The sequence below is a fragment of the Corvus hawaiiensis genome, chromosome 5, assembly GCF_020740725.1.
Source record: "Corvus hawaiiensis isolate bCorHaw1 chromosome 5, bCorHaw1.pri.cur, whole genome shotgun sequence".
Lineage (NCBI taxonomy): Eukaryota > Metazoa > Chordata > Aves > Passeriformes > Corvidae > Corvus > Corvus hawaiiensis.
Genome location: NC_063217.1, coordinates 75022291 through 75043999, shown reverse-complemented (window position 1 = coordinate 75043999; position 21709 = coordinate 75022291). Strand labels below are relative to the sequence as shown.

The window sequence follows — 21709 nt, the reverse complement described above, 5'->3', positions numbered from 1 at the left end:
AATGCTGTCTTTCCATTTGAAAATGTTTTCAGTGGTGTCATGTGAAGTATCTCTAGCTCAGTGCTAAGTTGTGTGTTTTAAGCTTTTTTTTCCCGTTTTTTTGGTGTGATATAAGGTATCTGTTAATTCTTTCTGAGGCTCAGAAGACTGAATAACTTGTCTTTTGAGACATGAGTGTTATGTGGGAGGTGGTGGCTGGTTTTTCTTTTTTCTTTTTTTATATATACACAAAGAAATCCTTCAAGCTGTCAGGGACAGCTTTGTACTGGGCTACTGTTTGTGCATTATTGCTGGATTTCATGTACATGAGAACAGTTGCAAGGGGCTGCTGGGGATGGTGGAAATGCCATCCTAAAAGCATGACTCCAGAGGAACCATGGAATATTGTTCTGTGGTTCTTCCTTGAATTAATTCTTGTAAAACAGTGTAAAATCTGGGGTGTTCCCTAAAGTGGAAAAATAGTATGGGCAGCCTGGGCAGGTGTTGAGTTTGTGTAAAATGTAATAGGTGAGTAGGACATAATTCCCATTTGTGGAGGTTAAATAACATTTTTAAATGGAAGAATGTAGCTATGCCGAAAATTTATACCGATCAACTGGAATTTCTCTTTGTGATGTTACTTGCCAGTCTGGCCAGCTTTCTAAATCCAGGTAAGACTATTCTTGCTCTTAAGTGCGTGTTTTTAACCATTAGAGTATTTTTTGGGAAAAGATAGGATTGATTAAAGTAAATGATTACTCTGAATGTTTCTTCAAGTAAAAATGTGGGTTTAATTCCTTTGGCCATTGGCCTCCTTTGTGCTCTGCTAAAACGACATCATGAGAGAGGAGATTTTTGTGGGGTTGACAAGGTTTATTATGCTGCATGTTTTGAACTGGAAAATGAGTTGAGAGCTGCAGATATGATTGCTCGGTGATTTTGACCTGCTGCGTGCAGAATTGGTATCCTTGTTACCTAGGGTTATGGAATATGTAAGATATCATCTTTTGGTCCATTTGATGTTTTGGGTTAAGCAGAGAAGTGTGTTGGTAAGAAGTGAATACTCACCTAGGTGGGTAGATAATGATGTTTCTCAAAGCTACGTTGTGGAGACCTTGCTGCATGAGGTCAGTACCTTTTTCTATTGGTGTCATATAGCCTGTTTCTGGAATTCCTGCCACCCTGGAGCTGGGTGGAGGAGGAAGGGATGAGGGCAGCTGATGGAGCAACACTTGAAAGAGGTTCAGGAGGTTTTGGTGTAATGGGAAGACAGGTCATAGCACAGAAACAAATGTGGCATGGCACGGATCTGCCTAATCTGAGGGCTGGGGTTTCTGCGAGTTCACGGCAGGGAAGGAGGTGAAATGATCTATGGGACACGTAAAAATGAGCTGGTTCTGCTCGGGTTTTTTACGTTTTTTATTCTGTTTTTCCAGCCGTGAGATACTGGCGGAGGGGCGCAGGATGGGCGTTGGGGAGCGGCGCGGCGCGGTGCGCAGCCCCCCCCCCCCCGCACGCGGGTGGTAGGCGCCGGGCGCGCACGGGGTGGAACGGTCCATTTCCTGTTCCCGTGCCGGCGGCGGGGGGAGCCCGGCCGTGAGGGAGGGGGCGGCGGGGCATGGCGGCGGCGCGGTGAGGCGGGGCGCGGGCGGCCGCGATGGAGGCGTACGTGCTGGAGGACATCCTGGAGGTACGGCCGGGGCACAAACAAAGGGGGCCGGGGGATCGCGGGGGGCCTTGGGGCCGCCCCCCGGCCCCGGCCGTTGGGGCTGCGGCGCTCGGTGGGGCCCGGGCGAACGGGGCCGGGCACCGGCGTTCCCCCCGCGCCGGGAGGGGTCCGGAACACGCACCCCCGGCGGTGACATTGCGGTCACATTATCGGAGATTTCAGCCACTGCCTGCCATAACTAACTCTCTTTTACTCTTTATTTGTGCCAGTGTTTCCGTTTCATAGAATCGTGGAATCACAGAATGGCTTGGGTTGGAAGGGACCCTGAAGATCATCTTATTCCAGCCCTGTGCCATGGGCAGGGACACCTTCCACTGTCCCAGGTTGCTGCAAGCCCCATCCAACCTGGCCTTGGACACTTCCAGGGATCCAGGGGCAGCCACAGCTTCTCTGGGCAACCTGTGCCAGGGTCTCCCCACCCTCACAGGGAAGGATTTCTTCCTAATATCTAAACATACTCTCAATCAATTTGAATCCATTCCCACTCGTCCTGTCACTACACACTCTTGTAAGTAGTCTCTCCTCGTTTTTCCTGCAAGTTCCCTTCAGTTGCTGGAAGGCCACAAATGGGTCACCCTGAAGCCTTTTTTTCCCCTGAACTGAACAATCCCAATTCTCTCAGCCTTTCTTCATAGCAAAGAGGCTCCATCCCTCTGATCACCTTGGTGGCCTCCTCTGGACTTGCTCCAACAGCTCCATGTCTTTCATGTACTGGGGACTCCAGAGCTGGAGGCAAGACTCGAGGTGGGGTCTCAGCAGAGCAGAGAGGCACTTTTTTTTGCAGTATGTAATTTCTCTTACTGCATTTCCAATTGTCTAAATGTAGCCTGTTCTTGCTTCCTCTACAGTAGATCTCCCTCTGCAGCAGTAATTTCTTACGAAATAAATTACATCCCTTCCTGTGAGGGTAAGCTGGAAGTGCCCTTTCAGCCAAATGGAGAGGCCAGCCTAGAAATCATAGAGTGAAACGGGTCTCTATTACAGCTTATATTTGCTATAGTAGTTCAAGGAAATGTTCCCTGGCACAGGTTGCCCAGAGAAGCTGTGGCCGTCCCTGGATCCCTGAAACTGTCCAAGGCCAGGTTGGATGAGGTTTGCAGCAACCTGGGCTAGTGGAAGGTGTCCCTGCCCATCGCAGGGGAGTGGAACAAGATGAGCTTCCAAACCGTTCTATGATTCTATGAAATACCTTTTCTTGTTCCTGTGGTTTTTCTGGTTTTGCAAGCAAAAACATGATTTCGCTGCCAGATGACTTGTCAAAATATTTGCATGCATTCTTTATTGTAACAAGAAGCTGCATCCTTATTAGCTGCTGTCAGAATTCCGACAAAATAGTGTTTCCACTGATGCTTGTTCTGTAGGCTTTTTCCCACAGCAGCCACATGTAGGTTGCCCTAAAATTTTTGATCGATAGGAATCCTTGGTATTAACTTCTTTGTGGACTTCAGAACTGTTTAACATAATTACATCCAGAATATTAACTCAGCTGTTCACTTTGTGCTGAATAAACTGGCACAGATGTATGAGCAAGACATTCTCACCAGTATCTGTGTGTGTGGCTGAGTTTGTGTGGGGAGGTAGGAAGAGCAATAGTGAACTGGGCTTTGTGCCATCAAACAAATATTTCAGTACTTCACTTGCATCATTGCATACTGAAAGCTTTTCTTTTTTTTGTTCTTTATTTTAACCACAGTTGCCATATGCAGCTGCATAATATGTCAAATTAATAAGGTATGTGGTGCTTATCAATAGTCCAGTTTGGAAGGGCAGTTGGGAAGTTAATTTTATCAGTATAATAGAATTTTGGAGTTGTTGCATGAACCGAGCAATTACATCTTGCTTCTCGGTGGGATGTGGTGGTTTTTCTTTTGATAATTTTGTCACACATTCACTTCCTGTTCTCAACACCAGCTGGATCCAGGTAAAAGACATCCTCAGGAATCAGGCATGGCTTGTCTGGCTTTAGATATGTGTGAACTATGGCTGAGTCAGTTCATGAATGTGTCAGGTACTCTGGTAGCAGTGCAATCTGTTTCATCATTTCTTAGCACATCACCAGAAGCCATGTAATTCTCTTGCGTTCCAGGACGTGTCCAGAAGTACAGTTTATAGTTCCCTCCAGACTTGTTTCTGTTGTAACTTTGGGCAGTCTGTTTACAGTGTGTGTGTTATTTTCCCATTTCAGGGCTCTTTTTCTCCCATGGAGCAGTTTCTGATGCTCATTCAAAGACAGCACTGTGAAGATTGAGAGAACTGTTCTTGCTTGGGCAAGGATCTGTCATCTCTGTTGTTTTGAACTTACTTGGTACTGCTTAGTATTTAACCTTGCCTCTTCATAAAATCTTCAAGAATTTTTTCCCTCTAAGTTGGTTATAATTTAAAGCAAGAAAAAAAGGTGTTTTCTGTAGTGTGCTAGTTATGTTGAGTTACCGAAGAGACCGAGGTTCAGACGGTGTTAGAGGCCCCTTACTGCAAGGGGTGCTTCTGGGGCCAAAATCACTTCTGAATGATAAAACAAAAATAAGTCTTCAGCAAATTTAATGCAGCTGGAGGCAGACATGGCTATCAGCCCAGAGGATTTCACACAGCATCTTGGCTGCCCTGTGCTTAGGCCACCTTCAAAGAAGGTGCACTTGGTGGAGAACTGTAGCTGGCTTTGCTACTTTCAGCTGAAGATGAGCATTGTCTTGGCTCTGTCACTTGACTCTGGCATTGAAAGCTTTGTGTGGGAATACAGGTGAATAAAATTTTGGCACTGTGGCGTTAACCGGCAGTTAGCTTCTGTTCATTTGGTTCTTTTGCTCCTGTATCTTGACCATACTTATTTGTTGATGTGTGACTTCACTGACGCAAGGCTTTTTTTCTTGGTTTAAGCTTCCAGGTTTTGGCTTGTGTGTGCCAGTGAAGGAGTTAATTATGTTACAGGAGACCTTAGTATGGTGTTCAAAGTAGGTGTAAACCTGTAGTTGTGTTTCTGATGCTTGAGTTAGTCAAGATAATCACTCTGTCGGGTCAGAGAATAGGAGGTAAGTTCTGTCCTGACAGATGAGGATGTGGTCTGTGTTGTGCGCTGAACTCGTAGCTCAGAAATCCACTTAGGAAGCTTATCACAGTGGAGGGGTAAATTTATATTCCCTGTGTTGATTTGAGGTTTTTCAAGAGCAGCAGCCGCGTGCTCTGACCTTCAGGTTCTTTGAAAGCTCGTTTGTGCTTGGCTTTAGGGAGACAGACTGGAGTCTAGCTCAGGCCCACGTGTGGCGCTTGCTTTATGTCCTTAGCAAGTGCTTTTACGTCCTTCGGCTTTGTAGCTTAAAGTGGATATCTTCCACCTACCTTGAAATGAAACTCAAAATCACTGTGAGAAAAACTTGGTTTGTTACTGTGATTGTGGGAGTATTTCCTGACTGCAGAAGGGATTTTTTAATTTGATTTTGCACTGGAGTAATGGGGATAATTTGATAATGTCTATGATCCTACCTTGGTTGCTTTGTAGCTGCCAGTGGTGTAGCTAAGAGGTGAGGTAATATGAAAGGATCGGGTGTTATGCCTTAAATTGTCTAGCTGAGCCACAGTGAGGGCAGGAGAGCATAGTTAAGGTGGTGACCACAAGACTTCCACAGAGCAGACACTGCCCTGCTTGAGCACACAGGTGCTCCATGAAACACTGGTGGAAGGGAGAGCAAACATTGAATAGTGGAGTTGTATCTACAGTGCATGTTCAGAGATCAGGGAGGCCTCTGCAATGCAATTTTTCTTTTCTTTAACAGGCCAAGTCTTTTAATATTTATAAACATTGTAGTCTCTTGGTCTGAAGATTAAAATCAGCATTATATTGCAGTGTTTGGGCATTAGTAGCTTTCCCACGTTCCAGCTCTCAAACAGACTAATCCTTTCCCTGTTTTCTTTCTTACAGTTTCTCTTAGTAATCTTGTCTGGTTTACTTTTTACCTGTTTTCCTGGTTTTAAAAAGAGTTTGCCCATGTGAAGTTGGTGTTGGCTACTAATGTGCTCCAGTATTTCCTGGTGATTTCAGTCACAGAATATCCTGAGTTGGAAGGGACCCACAGGGTCCCGTTGAAGTCTCACTCCCCACTGAAGTCCAGCTCAAAACCCATCTGAGTTGTTGCAGTTGTTCGTAGGTTTCGGGACAGCCTCTCTCTGCATTATTTTCAAGTAAGTTGGAGCCCTGCTGTAGTATCCCTTTTCTGAGGCCCCATTACTAAGTCTAGGCCACATCTAGTCCCAGCCCCAGGAGATGAATATTGGAAGCTGATGTTCCTGCGTCCAAGGTTATAGTATGAGGAGGAGAAGCAGCAATGCCCCCACAAACAACGCAGCACCGAGACACCCACACGGGACCAGGAGAAAACTTCCTTGCAGTGAAGTTTTGGTGGTTCCCAAGGGCTCCTTCATTGTCTAATGCTTTCAAACGAACCATGGGAAGGTGATTCCACTTCCCTTGGAATTGCTCTCTGCCTCCTACTGCCTCCTCTGCCTACGTTTCCTGGGACATGAGGCAAAGAGCTTGGAACAAGCATGTGTTGAATCTTCCTAGGAAAGCAAATCCTATCTTGGATTTCTGTTACTTTCGTCCTTCCAGGTGATTCGGTAAAACTGTTGTGTGGAGTAGGGAGCTGGTTCTGGGTTCCTTTGTGTGACAAATGGGACGGAAAATCTGGTAGATGGAATTTCTCTGAGTCTTAAGCTGTTTCTTCTTGACTTGCAGGAAGAGGTTACAGACTTAATGGTATAATTCGAAACCATTCGTGTTATTTATGCTTTATTGCTTTATCTTTTTCAGTAACAGTAATATGAAAATGCAATTATTGTGTGAGAAACCTCTTAAGTAACTAACTTCATACTGGGTAACTGTGTTTAAAAGGTCAGTATCATTCAGCAGTTGGGTCTGCCAGTGAGGGTCTTACTAACTGGGAAGTCTTAGCCAAGGACTTGACTAGCAGGTGGGATCACTTCATCAGCAAAGGTCTCTTTGGACCCAGGCTCTTCATCTTTTAAACTCTTGGCTCAAATTGAGTACTTAATCAAAACCAGTGAGGGAATTTCAGACAGGTGGATTTATTTAGATTTTTTTTTTCCTACCCCTTCATACATCCTGTCTTTAAATGTTCATAGAAATGTGTAAAGAGGTTGTTTCCATGGCCAAGGTGCTTGTTACTTTTTTTCTGCATGGGCTTGAAATCTCTTCAGATCTTTGCCTTGCTGGAATTTGCTGGCTGTGTTGACTGATAGGAAGTCACAAGCTCTAAAGCTGAAACCCACACTCCAAACAACCTGTTGCACTGCCTTGGCATCAGAATCCCGCAAGAAGGAAATCCGGGGAACTGGCTGGTATAAATAGTGGTTCTCTGTCACTTTATGACCATGTAAATATGGAATAAGTAAGATTAAATATCTTCATGGAACAGATGTGATCAGAAGCACTAAGGGGAGAGTAGAAATGAAAATTGTGGCGGTGACTGGAAGGAAATTGGCACATGATGTTTATATCTAACATGGGAAGCAAACACTGAAAAGGAAGGACTCCACTTAAACTTGCTGTCTTTGCCCTTAAACACTGATTTATTTTTTTGAAATAGAACCTCTTTTTGATAAGATGGGGAAAAATAGATATATTTGGATTTAGTCATACTTGTGCCTTGCTTTAACTACCTTCACAAGTCTGTTCACTTACCATATGTTAAAATCTGTTCAAATCCTTTCAATATGCTGCAGCTTTCAGTTGGGTGTGCCAAATAGAGCAAAAAAAATTGTAACTCATTTATTAGGTATGCCTAACAGTAGTTTGTATTGAAGGAGGAATTCAGGGACTGTCAAGCTTGTCAGAATTTTAACCAAATGAGTTGAAATTATTAGAAATAATTCCTTCTGTGCTCGGTTCCCTAGGCAGTAACAATAGGAATTCTAATCAGATACGGAATCCAGCTGTCTCCTGCTTTAACTTTATCCTTTCACTTCTCATCGTAAGAGAAGATTGGTGAACTAGGCCATACTGGTTCCTTCAGTGAAAAAAATACTTCCCTTGTAAATGCCAAAAAAGGAGAGGAAATCTGCGTTACGATTCGGCTGGTTCATTTCACTCCTTTGTTGGGCTCCGTTTTTGTGTGCGTAAGTGTGGTTGGTGGTTTGGGACAGTGGCACAACTGTTTCTTCATTTAACTTTATACAACAGGAATAAATACCAATGAATTAAATAATGGAATAACTTGAAGTTATTTCAAAGCTCTGGACCTAACTAGTCATATCCTCCCAAACTATTTTTGGTTAACATTATTAAATGTCTCTACGTAATACTTGGACTTGGTTATACTTCACGATGACAGATATCAGCAATTTTTAATATCAATAATTATTTCAGCAAGATAATTACATGAAGAAATGTAGATGTCCTCTAAGAAGCTTTCCGATCCTGATAGGTTAAATTGGATGTGGGCTGCAGAACTTCTGGAGGCAGGATAAAAGCAAGTTCTGATAAAAGTCATCTGCACAGGAAGAAAAAAGGGATTTCTGTAGTTTGCCGTAAATTGACTCTTACGTAGGGTTTGATTTTTTGGGATGAACCCTTTTCCCTGATACTCACTTAAAACACTTTCCTTAAGTAGCCATTCTTGAGTGTCCAGGTTCTGCTGTGATGGTGAATTTCAGGCCAGTAGCAGCTTTGCTTGTGTCTTTGCTGTTTCCTGGCTTGGGAAGTAAAGGTGAGGGAAATGGTAGCTAAACCTTAATATACTAAAAGGTTTGACAATTTCACCTAGACTTTGGGGAGGCTGGAGTCAAAATACATGTCTGCAACGTCTTTTTTGCTTATTAGAGAAATGTTTGCAAACTCTGTCCTTCCAGTAACAATAATTTCTACCATGTTGTATTATATTTCTTGTTTCTGATGTGCATTAGCGTCAACATCTTCTGTCCATCACTCACTCAGTGTAGCATGGCTTGAGTAAAGGAGCTACCTCGTGATGTCAAGAAAGATGAGTTGTGGGGCAAAGAAAGCACGCTTCTTTGGCTTTTTCAGGCCTTGGAATTGTGTTTTGCCTTAAGACAGTGCAGAGAGGGATGGAATCCTCTCTTAGGGTGTCCTTTCAGTGAACTCGTGCTCTTAATTGCTTTGATGATGGGAAGGGAAAGCTCTGACTAAGCCAAGCTACACGTGGCATTGCTTGATGAAAAAATTTGTTCTTGCATTCCTCTTTCTTTTTCTTTTTCTTTTCTTTTCTTTTTTTTTTTATTTTATTTTTTTTTTTTACACGTATCTGCTCACCAGTAGATGCTGTATTGCTGTGAAGAAGCCCATGCACACGTCAGTGTTTCATTCATGCCAAAGGGAATTCTGAGCTGGACTGGAACAGAGTAGCTGTTTGTGTGTTCATCCTGTCCCTCCTCCACATGTCCTCCTTCCCTTCTGCTGCCTCATCCTTCAGTGCAGAGCACTTACTTGCTGTTGTGAAGAGCAGCCGACCAAAACTACTCACAGAAGGGAAAGATTGCCTGCCAAATTTGTGTAAGAAAACATGTGGGCAGCTTAAAACTATTTCTGTTTGAAACCCAACTGGTGCTGTGCAGTTTAGGCCACTTGCTCACTGCATTTTATGCTCAGTGGCTGTAGTGAATGATTGAATAAATTTGTGTGTCCTACGGGTGACTGTGGACCTGCTGCCTGAAGTGCACATGGCAGAGTGTGTGCAAGAGTGATCAGAAGTCAGAATCTAAGAGGATTTCCTTTTCACAGGAACAAGGAGGAAGAAATATGCTGCTTAGGTGTGCTTTCAGTATTCTTTTTTGAAGGCTTTTAATCCCCAGCATTGTCTTGTTGGAGAGGAACACAAGAGAGGTCTTGTGGGTTATACATAGTGGGCAAAACAGGCAGACTGGAGTGGGAGGAGAAGAGCTTTTCTTCCTTGCAGTGCTGGGAGAGATGGGTGTCTGCCACTGAGATGTCTTTTCGTCCTAAGTCGATCTTCCTTTCTCTGAGCACAGGCCAGGAGACAGTCTGCTGCTGTGGAGGGGACAGACAGGGCTCAGGAGTGTGTTGTGCGACAGCATTTTTTGCCACAGTTCGTTTCCCGCGCTTCATCAACCCACTGTGCTCCTACTACAGAATGCCATTTTGTTGCCCTGGGGTTGGTACATCATCCTTGCAGTGCCTAAAAAAAAGTGTCTGTGTCTTTGCTTCGTGCTTGATGTTAGCCTGATGTTGTACAGGGGTTGTTAAAGCTTTGAGACACCACAGTGTTGGGTGACAGCCTCAGCTGTTGTAAAGAAAGCTCTCCAGGTGGTTTTTGGGCATGAGAAAATGTTCAAAATGTTACTACAGAAGTAAAATTTGCTTGTCCCTGAAGCAGGGAAATTGTTTTTTCTTAGTTTTGCTGGTAACTGGACAGCTTTGTGGTTGGGAAGGGGAATTCTCCAAAGCATCAGGTCTGTGTGCACCCCAGATCCAATTTGAATAGTAAATTGGTGTGGTGCAGAGTCTTTTAAGTGTGTGTTGGATTCAGAAAGGTTGATCATGCTTTCACAGAACCGTGGTGGTGTGGGCTCTTTTTCCCACAACAGGAGGGCCTGATATTCTTCATTGCTGCAGGGCCGAGGACAGCTGGTCCTGTCCGGTGGGTGCCGGTGGTGGGTTTCTGCAAATGCTGTCAGGAGGGCCTCCTCCTAGGAGAAAACAGAGCTATTGCCTTGGAAGGTCTGGGGAGGGCAGGGAGTTTCTTAGAGATGGGAAGACACAGTGTTGGAGTCCAGAAGAGAGGGCATTAGGAATCAGAATAACTTCGTCATATGAGCTACTGAATCCTTTATTTCTGCTCCTGTTGTTTCTTTTGTCCTGTGATCTGACCAATTTGTATATCTAAGTATCTGCACATGGGGACAAAAATATGTGGACAAACATGGATTACTTACTTGCCTTCTGATATTGTTGAAGCGAAATACTGTTGACTTGATAGCTTATCTGCATATCAAATTTCGATGGAATGGAGGTCTGTCTTCTGTTTGGAAGCTTTGTGGTGTAACAGCATGTGAGCTGCCCTCTGTTTTGAGGATGAGTTTGACTTTATGATCAGAATTGGGAAACAGACAGAAATAAGTCATCTGACAACAGTTAGGAACCAGGAGTAAGCTCCTTATGGGAATTGTACCACTGCTGTAGTCACTTGGGGAAGCAGGAGGAATGCAGCCAAGCTGACTAGGCTGGTTGCTGAACGTTTGTGCTGGCTGAGAAATGCTTTCTGGCACATTCAGTGTAAAAATTTAGAGCATTTCTTGTTGAAAACTGGAAAAGTCTGTGGTTTGTCTCTCTTTAACCTTAAAAATGGAGCATGCTCTGTCAGGGAAAACACACCATGCAGAGGTTTCATTTTGGGAAATTTATTTTGGGTGGATATAGATGATTCTGATTGAGGGGTGGGAGGGTGGTCTTGCCTGTGACTGACATGATGAGCTATAAATGCCTGTCCTCTTTTCCTCTGGATCTGCATGGTTGCTAAGTTCAGCAGCTTGCTTGGCATGGACTCTAGACGAGCTGCTTTGATCCGAGGGCTGGCTGCACTGCAAGAAATAATCATGTGCTCAGATGGGAGAGAGCTGCTCCTGCATGGACACACTTCAGCTCTGCTGTTAGGAAATCTGGGTGAAGGCAAGGCTCCACAGCTGAGTCTGCCCAGAGCTTTATTGCTGCTGGCTTTGTCCACTTACAAGTTCAGATGTCGTGTTTCCATTGTTTAGCTGTGCTGAGCTACAGTCCTTAGAAAAACAACTTGTTTCAGCTGGAAATGGATGGGTGTGCGCAGTTCTGAGCTGAAACTTGGACACAGTGCATGAGGCCGGGGAAATGGAATAGGGGAAAATATTCCGGAAAAAGTATTTGTGAGAAGTTGGTCCACCTTTAGTTGTGCAAAGCTACTCTAAACTTCCTTCTCAAAGGATTAGTGAAGGGTCTTGGTCTGTTGCAGCAAAGTCTGAGTGACAGAAATGACTGCTTATTGAGCTGTGAGAAGAAAGCTCAAGGTACTTCTCCTTGAAGATTCTGCAGGCAACAAATGTGTAGAAAAGCCCCCTGAAGTTAATCACTGATAAAGATAATTTATTATCTTTGGGATTTCAACCTTGGCTCTTGTAGAGATAGCACTGAAACTATGCATTTGTGTTTTTAACAGCTTAGGGGTTTGGGGTTTCTTTTAGGTCTTCACCTTTTCCTTAGGTGTCATTTTAAACGAAGATGCTTCAAGGATCTAAGTCAGTCAGTGTGGATCTGTCAGTGTAGCAAGGTGTGCTTCATTGCATGCTTAGAAGTGTCTTGTGTTGAGAATTAGTCAAATCTATCCTTGGACAGTCAAGACAAAAGGTGAGTCCGGTGGAAAAGGAACGTGACCAACTGTTAGAGAAGGATTTTCTCTTTCTTGGGAGCTCACCTTCCTTAAACAAGGCTTAAGAGAATAATTAGTCCCTTGAAAGTAGGGCAGTGAGGAACAGGATGTAACAGTGCACAGCAGGACTCCTCAGTCATTTCTCAGCGGTGCACACCCTATCTGGAGATGCTGGTGGTGCTGCGAATGAAGTGTGTTTCAGGTGGATGGCTAAAATCTTCTGTTAAGATCATGGTCACGCTTAATGTGCTTCCCAGTTTCTACTTATTGAACTGACCAAGTTGAAATGACTTCATATAGCAACTACCGCAGAACTACGTTGTTCCGTACTACTTGTGTGCTTTGCATTCCTTCTCACTACTGAATCCATCGAAGCTGGCCATGTCATGTTTAAGGATCTGTCTGAGTCTGTGGTGATGGTCCTTGGGATATGCTTATCCAAGGAGGTTTAGAGTCCTTGAGCTGTCCTTCAGGAAAACTCTAAAATGCCATTTCTGTAGCTCTTGTTACCGAGCCCGTGGCACAGTCTGGGAGGTCAGAGGGAACGTAACCCCTTTAAGCTTTTCATGGCTGTGGTGAGGCGGCTCTGGTTCGAGTGGCCCTGTAAGTAATTTGTTAAGTAGCTTATGTGATGCTTACCTCAGGTACTTGAGGGAAAGTCTTAGGGGGCTGCAGTTGTTCAGGTGTGACATTTGGGGATTTTGGTGACAAGGGAAGAGGGTGATTCTGGGAAACCGAGTGGCACCATCTCCTTCTTCATGGTTATGTGCTCCCTTTACTTTGTCTCTGCTAAATAGACATAACAGTGGGGAAGACTTGACAGGTGACTTGCTGAAGATGGCAAAAACTGCATAGGCTCAAGCTGTCCCTTTAGTATCCCTCAGTTGTCAGGGGTATTTTGCAGGGGTTGGTTTCCATTTTGGTTCTGCAACAGCATGGGAGGAACTTTTATTACAGGTGTTGCTGTTTGTCTGTGGCTCTGATGTGGACCACCCCATCTCCGGTGATATATATGAGTTATTCATACACTGTCAAAGCTTTGCTTCTGTCTTCAGTTCTTTCCAAGCCTACTCCAGGAGAAGGGGTTTCTATCAAAAGTTCATGTTGAGGGAGGGTTGGGAGGAGAGTGAAGGTGCAAATTTGTGTTAAGGGATTGAAAATGTGGCAGTTTTATATTGTTGATGTAACAGTGTTGTCTGAAGCTCAGCTTTCAGAGGCATGAGTATGTGTTTCAATGTATTTTTTATTGTGATGTTTGCATCTTGTTATTCATGTTTGAGACTAAAAAGTGCATTTTTCCCCCCACATAAATGTGAAATTGGGGCAGGGAACTTAAAATGATAGTGAGATGAGGTGTTGTTATTTTTACACTGGCATGGAATTTTTCTCGCATGAACGGTTGCAGCTGAAGACCAGTTAATGCATGAATTTGCTTCATGTGGAAGTATGCCAAGTGCTTGGAATAAGGGTTTGAAATGGAAAAAGAGTATTATTCCTTGTAGTTTCACAACCTTCTTATAGCTACAGCTTTCAGCACGCCTGCCTGTCTGTTTTTATCGCTGTGTATGCTGCTGGGAATGCAGCGTGCGGAGGAGAGGAGGGAATTTTCCTGTGAATACCTCAGCACCTGTCTCGTCATCAGAAGCACACTGCAGTCCTAATGCAGGTGTCCCTGCAGCAGAGACTTGGCGGGTGCCAGTCGTGGGGACCGTGTTATGCCATTTCACCAGCACGTTACTCCTCTCGCCTCCGTCCTCCTCTCCCCCTTATAATTTTTGTAGGAGCAGCAAGAGAAATGGAGTGTACAGTTAAAGGAATAAAATGAAAGAAGATACTGTTAAGATGTCCCAGCTGCCGGACTTCAGATTTGTGCTGAACGAGGCATTTTGGTTTGGGGAGGGTCAGTGTGTGTTGGGAAGACAAAGGATCTGATTGTGTATCCCAGATAAGTGGGAGCAATCCTCACTGTGCAGGGAAGAGGTGGTGCTGTCAGACGGTGTCTGTGGTGACAGTACTGCTGTAGTAGCAGGGTAGGGCAAGTGAGCATCACACAGCTTGTTCCTCTTAGAAAAAAGATTTGAGGAAAACGCACAAAATCTGCAAGGCTGAAATGGAGTGGGCACTTGATCATCTGCTGCACTTGGTTTCCATGTCTGCTTTCCCTTGCAGTGACCAGGGAGCTGATCTTTAAAGAAAATGGTGTCTTGTGTAAGGAGCCAGGAAACCATCACTTTCACTTCAGGCTATGTCATCCACATGGGGTGGTGGTGAGGGTTTGACCCACAGAAATGACAGGCACTGCTGGAGACTTGGCTTCAGTAAAGCCTTGGATGGAATTTTTTCTGTAGTGCATTATTAATGCTGTGAAGATCTGCATCTTAAAATGCCTTGCAACCTGTGTTACTAAGTGGTAGTTCCACCTGAAAACATGTAGGGGAAAAGGCAGAACCCTATACTTTGCCTCAATAGTTAGTTTGCGAAAGTCAAAATCCATTCCCACTGTTGTGCTTGAAGACGTGTAAGTTAATTTCTCTGTCTTGGTGTTTCAAATCAGAGTATTTTTCCCAGTAAGCAGTCCTGAAACTGAGATGGGCTCATGTATTTTGAAAGCATCAGAAGTGATATTCTGAAGGCTAAAAGGTAGCAGGGTGAGGGAGAGCAGACATGAAGTTCTTGCTGTAGTATGGGGTATTACACCTTGTGATTTGCAGAGGTTTGGGGTTGCCTATTTAAATGTTGTGTTTCGGACCCCAGAGTGAAAAAATGGTGCTTGAAATACTTGGCCCAGTTTGTAAATCATCATTGCTTTGTTTTGATTCAGTCTTGCCTCACGAATCCCGTGGTGTGCATCAAATGGTTAGATGTAAGGCATGAAAAAGACCTAGCAGTGTCTTGCAAAGTGAATTTAGCTAGTTATTAGTCAGAGCTGGACTTTGTTCTTGCACTGGGAATGGGGGATTATTTCCTCTTGTGTGTTCCGCTTGCAAGGTAATAATATAAACCTTGCTATTTCTGTGTGAAACACACTTCACGTGCATTCCTGAAGTGAACAGTGGAAAATATGCTGTCAAGAAATGCTCAGTAATGTATGAAGTGTAGATAGATAGATTAATTGTTTTTTGGTGCTGTGTCTTGGAGGTGTGAGAGCTGAAATTGTTCTGGAGAGAAAGCCAAGATTGTCTTGGACAGGAGTTGCTGGAGCACCAGGCAAAGCAGTGTGGCTGTAGGTCAGGCATTAGGAGTTCCTTATGGAAATCAGGATTAAAATTGCTCACTGTAAGGGAATCATTTTTAGCTGAGTAAGGAAAGAATCTGAAACTCCTTGCTCTTTAAGCAGGGAAGTGGGGCTGAAGTTAGCATAGTAGGTTATTAACTGACCTGGTCACAGTTGTGGTTTTGGTCTGAAGATGGCTTTGCAACACCTAACAGAGTCGATATTTCTTTCTAAATATAATGTTGTCTTTTAAAATGTTCTGCTGCTCTCCAAAAATTCTGGAGCTGGGAAAAATCAACTGTTACAGTGCTTGCTAATTGGCAGTAGGTGACTCACAAAGAACTGATCCAAAAGGAGTGTCTGGTAAGATTTATTTTAGGGGGTGCACTTTGCTACCTTGGCGCAATAGCCACTGGCTGTTCCTTGTCCTTAAGGTTCTTGGTCAAGGCTTTGCTCTGGTCCTCATAGGAGCCGTTCGGCACCCTCTGGGTGTCAAACACCAAAGGCCCAAACGCCAAGTTAAAAATGTAGCAGATTCTAAATTGTGTTCAGTGCCCGCTATATGGTAAAAGTCATGGGACTCATCTGCGAAAAGCTGAGACACAGTTGTGTTGGATTTTAAGACTGGAAATTAGGGGCCAGCCCCAAAAATAAGAAAAAACCCTGCAGAGAAAATATTTTTTTATGAAAGGTGTGATTTTTGTGTCTTTTAATACTTGTCTGAGCTAATGTGGTTCATCCAAATCCAGTTTCAGATGCTGCTGTTTTATATTACGGTGCTTAAAAACACTGAAGCTTAAAAAATAAATCCTGTTATGTTAATAAGCCCGACTTGCTATTTCACTGCCGTGGAGAGCTGTTGTGTGCAGCCTGGCTGCCAGACACTTCACTGCAGTGCACTGCTTCCTTGGTACTGCTTAAAGAACTCTTCACTAATGCTTTGAGCATGTCCTTGAGAGACAGAGATACCGTGCTGTCTGCTATCTTATTATAAATGGCTAAAATGCAGCTCGGAACTTGCATTGCTTCCAGGGAGATGTCACCGGATGTTTGGCCAAAGGTGCCATTCCGGTTCTTCGGAGCAAGTGTTTGGGCTGGGTAACGACGCTGAGTGCCCAAATGTGCCATTTAGGCAACTTGTTGCTGCTCTGCCTCCACATGGCACGTTACAGACATGATTTTAGTTTTTATAGTTCAGACAGTGTGCTTGCTCTGGCTAAATGCGGGAAACCGGGAGCACATCAACACTGGGTGCATGCAGGATGGCCTGAAGGAGAAGGAGCAGGGAATGGGATCAGCAAAATGGGCTCTTGAAATCAGGCAGGGAACCTGAGATGGGAAGGAGAAAATTATTTTTTACTGCCTTTTCTTAATGCTTCTGGGTTCTCCTTATAGCAAAGATGTCATTTAGGAAAACTGAATCAGTGATAACCACATGCTAGAGATGCTCTGTAAATTAGCAAAGCCATGCACTGATTAGAAGGATAAATAATGGGCTCGTGGCATTTGCGGTGAGGGTGGTGGGTGCTGGAAACCAAGTCTCTTCTGCCTTGTTCGTTGAGCAAGTTTTTAAGAGTTGTTTTTATTCTGATAGAGTTCAGCTGATTATAAAGCTCTCAGGTAATGGTACTGGTGACAGGTTCTTCTGCTGGGAATAAGGTTAGAGTTGCTGTCATTTTAAGCTTGTGATGTTAAAATGAGTATACAATGCCTAAATTGGTATTTAAGAGACTTGCCTAGCTTGATACCTTAGTTGATGGTGTGGTTCTAGAGGAGCTGCTTGGTGTTAGGTACTGTATTTCTTCCTCCTAAGTGGAGATGATATGAAGAGACAGTTGTCTTTAGGTGGGATCTATCTTCCCTTCTCCCTCCCTGGCCTGGAGTAAAATCAGGAAGATGCTAATCCATGTTTAGCCTTAAAAGAAGTAAATTTGAAATCAGTAGATAACCCAAAGCTTTTCTTCAAGACCTTAATGCATGAGTGTTGTTTCTCTGGGGTTTGTTTGTTTGTTGGGAGTTTTTTTATGTGTGTGTAGTTACTTGGTTTTTTGTTGTGTCTTATTGTGAGGGAAACTCTCAGAGGAAGTTGATTGTTTGACCTTAGTTTACATCTGTGTGAGCTGATGTGGAGGATTATGTATGTGTGGACTTGGGTCCACAGTGAGATCTGTGCTGATGGGAGTTTTATGTGCAGGTGGCTTGATGGAGAGAGATGGATGAAGTCAGAGTTAGCATCAAGAGCTGAATTCTGTCTCTGTTTGATTCAGCATTATGTGGTGGCAAGAGCCACGCCAGTTGGGGAAACTCAGGTGTGCTTTGTCTTCCTGTCCTAACCTGGCATTTGTTGAAATGCATGTTCAGTATTTGGCGTTTGGCAGTCAAAACAAAATTACTGACATCTTACAGGGCTGTCTTCAGGGTGTACAGACATGAGTCCTGTTTGAGAGCAGCCAGAACTTGGGAATTTTGTTCTCCTGGCATCTTTTTGACAGTAGAAGCGTAAAATATACAAAAAATTGTTTTGAGCGAAGCAAACCTAGGCAAGGACAGAACATGAGATTGTTACTGCAGGATGAGAGAGTAGGAGAAATCTTGTAAAAGGGCTTATGTTGGGGCCTGTCTGAACAATTGGTTCAGAAGGAATACTGATGGAGAATGCCAATAAAATACTCTGATATGTAGGGTGGAGCATTTGTATGCTATTCTACCCTTTTTTTTAGTTAAGGGAAATAAAATATATCTGAAGCCCTTTAAAGGAAATGTCTGTTTACTTGACCTGGTACATGGAAATGCTTTGTCTTTGTTTGTAGCTTCTGTGGAGAAGGCAGGATTTTCTGAGAAACAGAAATAGAGTTTTCCCTTCTACCAAAATATGCTTTTATTTCCTGCTTTGATACACTGTGTCTTTATCACTATCCCTGTATGGTACTCGGTGTTGGCTAGAAAAACTGAAAAGATGAGACTGTACTTCTAATGAAACTCTGAAGGTAAATAGTAATTCTGAAACTGCAGAGGAGATGAGAAGTGCTGCAGGCTGAAGGTGGATCTCTTCTACCTTGCAATAGGAAAGATTTTTACTCTGTATTTAATATTAAAAAATAGTCTAAAGTGTTTTTCCAGTAAGTTAATTTCTTGATATTGTTCTAAATGTTTTCAGAGACAGCACATAATATAAACATTCCCAAAACTTTATTGTGAGGATGTTTTCTCCTGGTCCCTTGTGGGTATCTCGGTGCTGTGTTGTTTGTGGGTGGATTTCTGCTTCTCCCTGTTCTCCTTGGGTTGTTTATTTAATCACACCATGCACATATTCTTAGCTGGAAGGAAGATGGGAGGATTTTTCCATCAACTTAAACTGCATGCAAGACCTAATTTTGGGGAGAGGATATGTGTGGGGGAGAGTAGTTTTCCTATTTTGACTTTTTTCTTAGCAAATATTTCATAGTGTTAGGAAGAACCATGACCAGCTGTTCATCATTTAACTTGGAGGAGATTTTTTCAGTTAATCTGAGCAGTTGGGATTTTGCATGAGTTGGGTGAGCCAAGAATCCTTGCGACGGCTTCGGAGTTTGCCTTTCCAGTGGTGAAATCTGTCGCTTGGCTCCTGAACAGCGCAGCGGTTCCTCTGTCTTGCCACAGCAGGCTGTCCTCTGGAAGAAGACAAATGGCAAGTCCTCAGATGAACCAAAACAGGCCTAAAATAGTGTTGTAGGTGCAGAGAGCGGTGATGGGCAAAGGGCCCTTGCAAGGCAGGAGTAAACTGTTCCTTAGGACTGGGAAGGAAACTAGGAGTTGTCTTCACCAGTTTGCCAAACTGGAGAGAGCAGCCTGTGTGAGTATCACTTGGAAAAAAACACTGCTGAGGAGTGACAGGCAGTGCTGCTGGACTGTCCCGCTCTTGGCATCAGAGCCCCTTTGATCTGAAGTTGGAAGTCCTTCCTTTCATCTCGATATTCCCAGATTTGAAGGAGGAGGAGGACAGAGAGGCCGCAAAAGAGCGGAGGGAGGCTTTAGAGATGCCCTTGAGATGTATGTTTGTGTATTGCCAAGAACTGACCAGAGGTTTTGTTTCTCAGTGGTGGCGTTGAAGGGATAAAGTGAAGAAATTTGGGAAGTAGTTCTCAGCCTGCCTTCCTTAGCAAACAAGGCATTTAGGCTGAAGCTGAATGTGTCCTAGAAGTGTTGAGCGGGAGACAGGCGGCAGAAGGCAAAAGTTGTGTGAGCTCTCCACTTGTGACAAGAGAATGGATGAGAGGCTGGAGGGACTTTCCAGGAGTCCTTAGATGACCTGCTTGCTCTTCTGGTTTGTCTGCCCACATAGATGGATTCTTGGGGAATTTATCTGCAGGAATCTGAACTTGTGATGGAATCTGAACAAAGCTCATGGGACTGCTTTGAAACTTCGGAGACACAAATGAAACTTAAGAATAAAAAAATTTTCTGTCTTAATGAGGTGTGTTCCATGTGGAAGTAGATACAGACAGTGGCTGCTTTTATCCGGAGGTGACTGCGGTTTTTAATTGTTGTAGGGGTGGCTGGCACATATGGTTTCTCTGTTGGGCAGACTAGCATTTCAATTGATTTTGATTTTGGATTGGGATTGGGGTTTGGGTTTTGAAACTGGGAATTTTGGAAGCTGTTGAGCTTTGTAGGGGGATGCTTGACTTGGTCTTTATAATTTGATAATTGTTTTGGTGACTAGTTCACAGGCTGTGGAGTGAGTTCATGGAATTCTCTGAGAAGTGTCTTCTCTGAACTACCTGCCCCAGTCGTCCTCTAGCAGGCAGGATGACACAAATGGGTATTAGGGCTTTCCTCTCTAATATGCTCATCTCTTCCTTAATTATTTAGCAGCAAAAGCAAATGGGCAGCATGGGAAAGTAGGGTCTACAGAAGGACTTGGACAACTCAGCATCTGTTTTCTAAAAAAGGCAGATACACAGCTGTGTATTCTGTAGATAAAGTTTAAAGTAAATGCTTTCTTGAGAAAGATTCTGTGACATGAAGTCGTTTTGTAGTAGAGTTGATACTATGTGGAAAGTGTTGCTTGTCCTTTTGGTTGTTTTCTTTGGATGTTGGATTAGGAGACATCAGACCCAAAGTGAGATGCCTGGGGCCAACCAAGTACTTTAAAATACAATGTTTAAATAATAAGTGCAGCTGTAGGTTTTTTGTGTTTTAAGTCTATTCTGGTCAGTTATATCCTTCTTAAACCAGGTCTGTTATTTTTCAGGTGGAATCATTTATCTTGGATCAGGATGATCTCGAAAACCCTATGTTGGAAACAGCTTCTAAATTGCTGCTGTCAAGTACTGCTGATGGTGCTGACTTGAGAACAGTAGATCCCGAAACCCAGGCCAGATTAGAAGCTTTACTTGAAGCTGCGGGTAAGTCCTCATGTCCCCTACGGGTTTAACCCCGAAGCCCTTACGAGAGTCCGTACTGGAATCACTTGCATAAGGCTAATCCATAGGAGCATGGTACAACTGCAAAATGTACAGCGGGGTGGACTTGGCAAGGGCGTCACGGGAGAGAGAAAAGCTTATTTTAGAGTATTTCAAGGTTTGGAAAATCAGAATTTCATGTGAAGGTGCTTCAAATCAGATCTCTCCAATGTTGGTGTTCTAAAAGCCTGAGTCAAAATTGACGCCTGTCACTGGCTTGTGCCATTATGTCAAACCCTAAATTGCTAAATAGGCTTTATTTTGTAACAGTTGCTGTATGAAAAGCTTTAATAGTTGCTTGTATTAAGTAGTTTCACTAGCTGAAAACTGATTTCTTCTATGGGTTGGAGGGTTTCAGTCACATGCAGCTTTTAAATTAGTGTTGTAAAACAGTTAAACCCATCGTTTTGGAAGCTGTAGTTGACTGTGCTTGCAATGTTTGTGCCGACAGATCTCACAGGCTCAATTTCACCTTGTCTGTTCTCTCCTTTCCTGGCATGTGTCCCCGTTGGTTGTGAATTGGAATGGCAGGAATAGGGAAGCTGTCGACAGCGGATGGGAAAGCCTTTGCAGATCCCGAGGTGCTCCGCAGGCTGACCTCCTCGGTCAGCTGCGCGTTGGATGAAGCTGCCGCTGCGCTGACCCGGATGAGGGCAGAGAGCACAGCGAATGCAGGGCAGACGGACAAGTAAGGCAGCTTTTATCCTGGACTTTTTCAGCCCTTTGCTACTTTTAGAAGCAGTTTTTCTTGTTCTATCACTTGCGCTTACGGGATGATGAAACTCTTACTCAGGTGGAATTGGTGCCAAGTTATCACCTGTGCTTCTCCTGTTTAAATAATTGTGGACTGGCAGGTCTTGCAGTAGAGAGTGAAGCAATTAATGCTGCTTAGAATTCCAGAATGACACTGCAAGTGGTTTATCGTGACCAACTATAGAAACATTTCTAAGCTCTTCAGTAG

At 43.8% G+C, this 21709-nt stretch overlaps 1 protein-coding gene across 4 annotated transcripts in view; it reads left to right on the top strand.

Annotated features, from left to right (window-relative positions):
• The first annotated feature begins 1593 nt into the window (after positions 1–1593).
• Positions 1594–21709, top strand: part of ANKRD17 (ankyrin repeat domain 17) — a 54123-nt gene continuing 34007 nt past the window's right edge. For all 4 annotated transcript variants that reach the window (XM_048303029.1, XM_048303028.1, XM_048303027.1 and 1 more), the window contains exons 1-3: positions 1594–1669; positions 20538–20691; positions 21280–21436. In XM_048303029.1, coding sequence (XP_048158986.1) covers positions 1637–1669; positions 20538–20691; positions 21280–21436 — 344 coding nt within the window. In that variant the 5' untranslated portion in view covers positions 1594–1636. The remainder of the gene's footprint in view (positions 1670–20537; positions 20692–21279; positions 21437–21709) is intronic.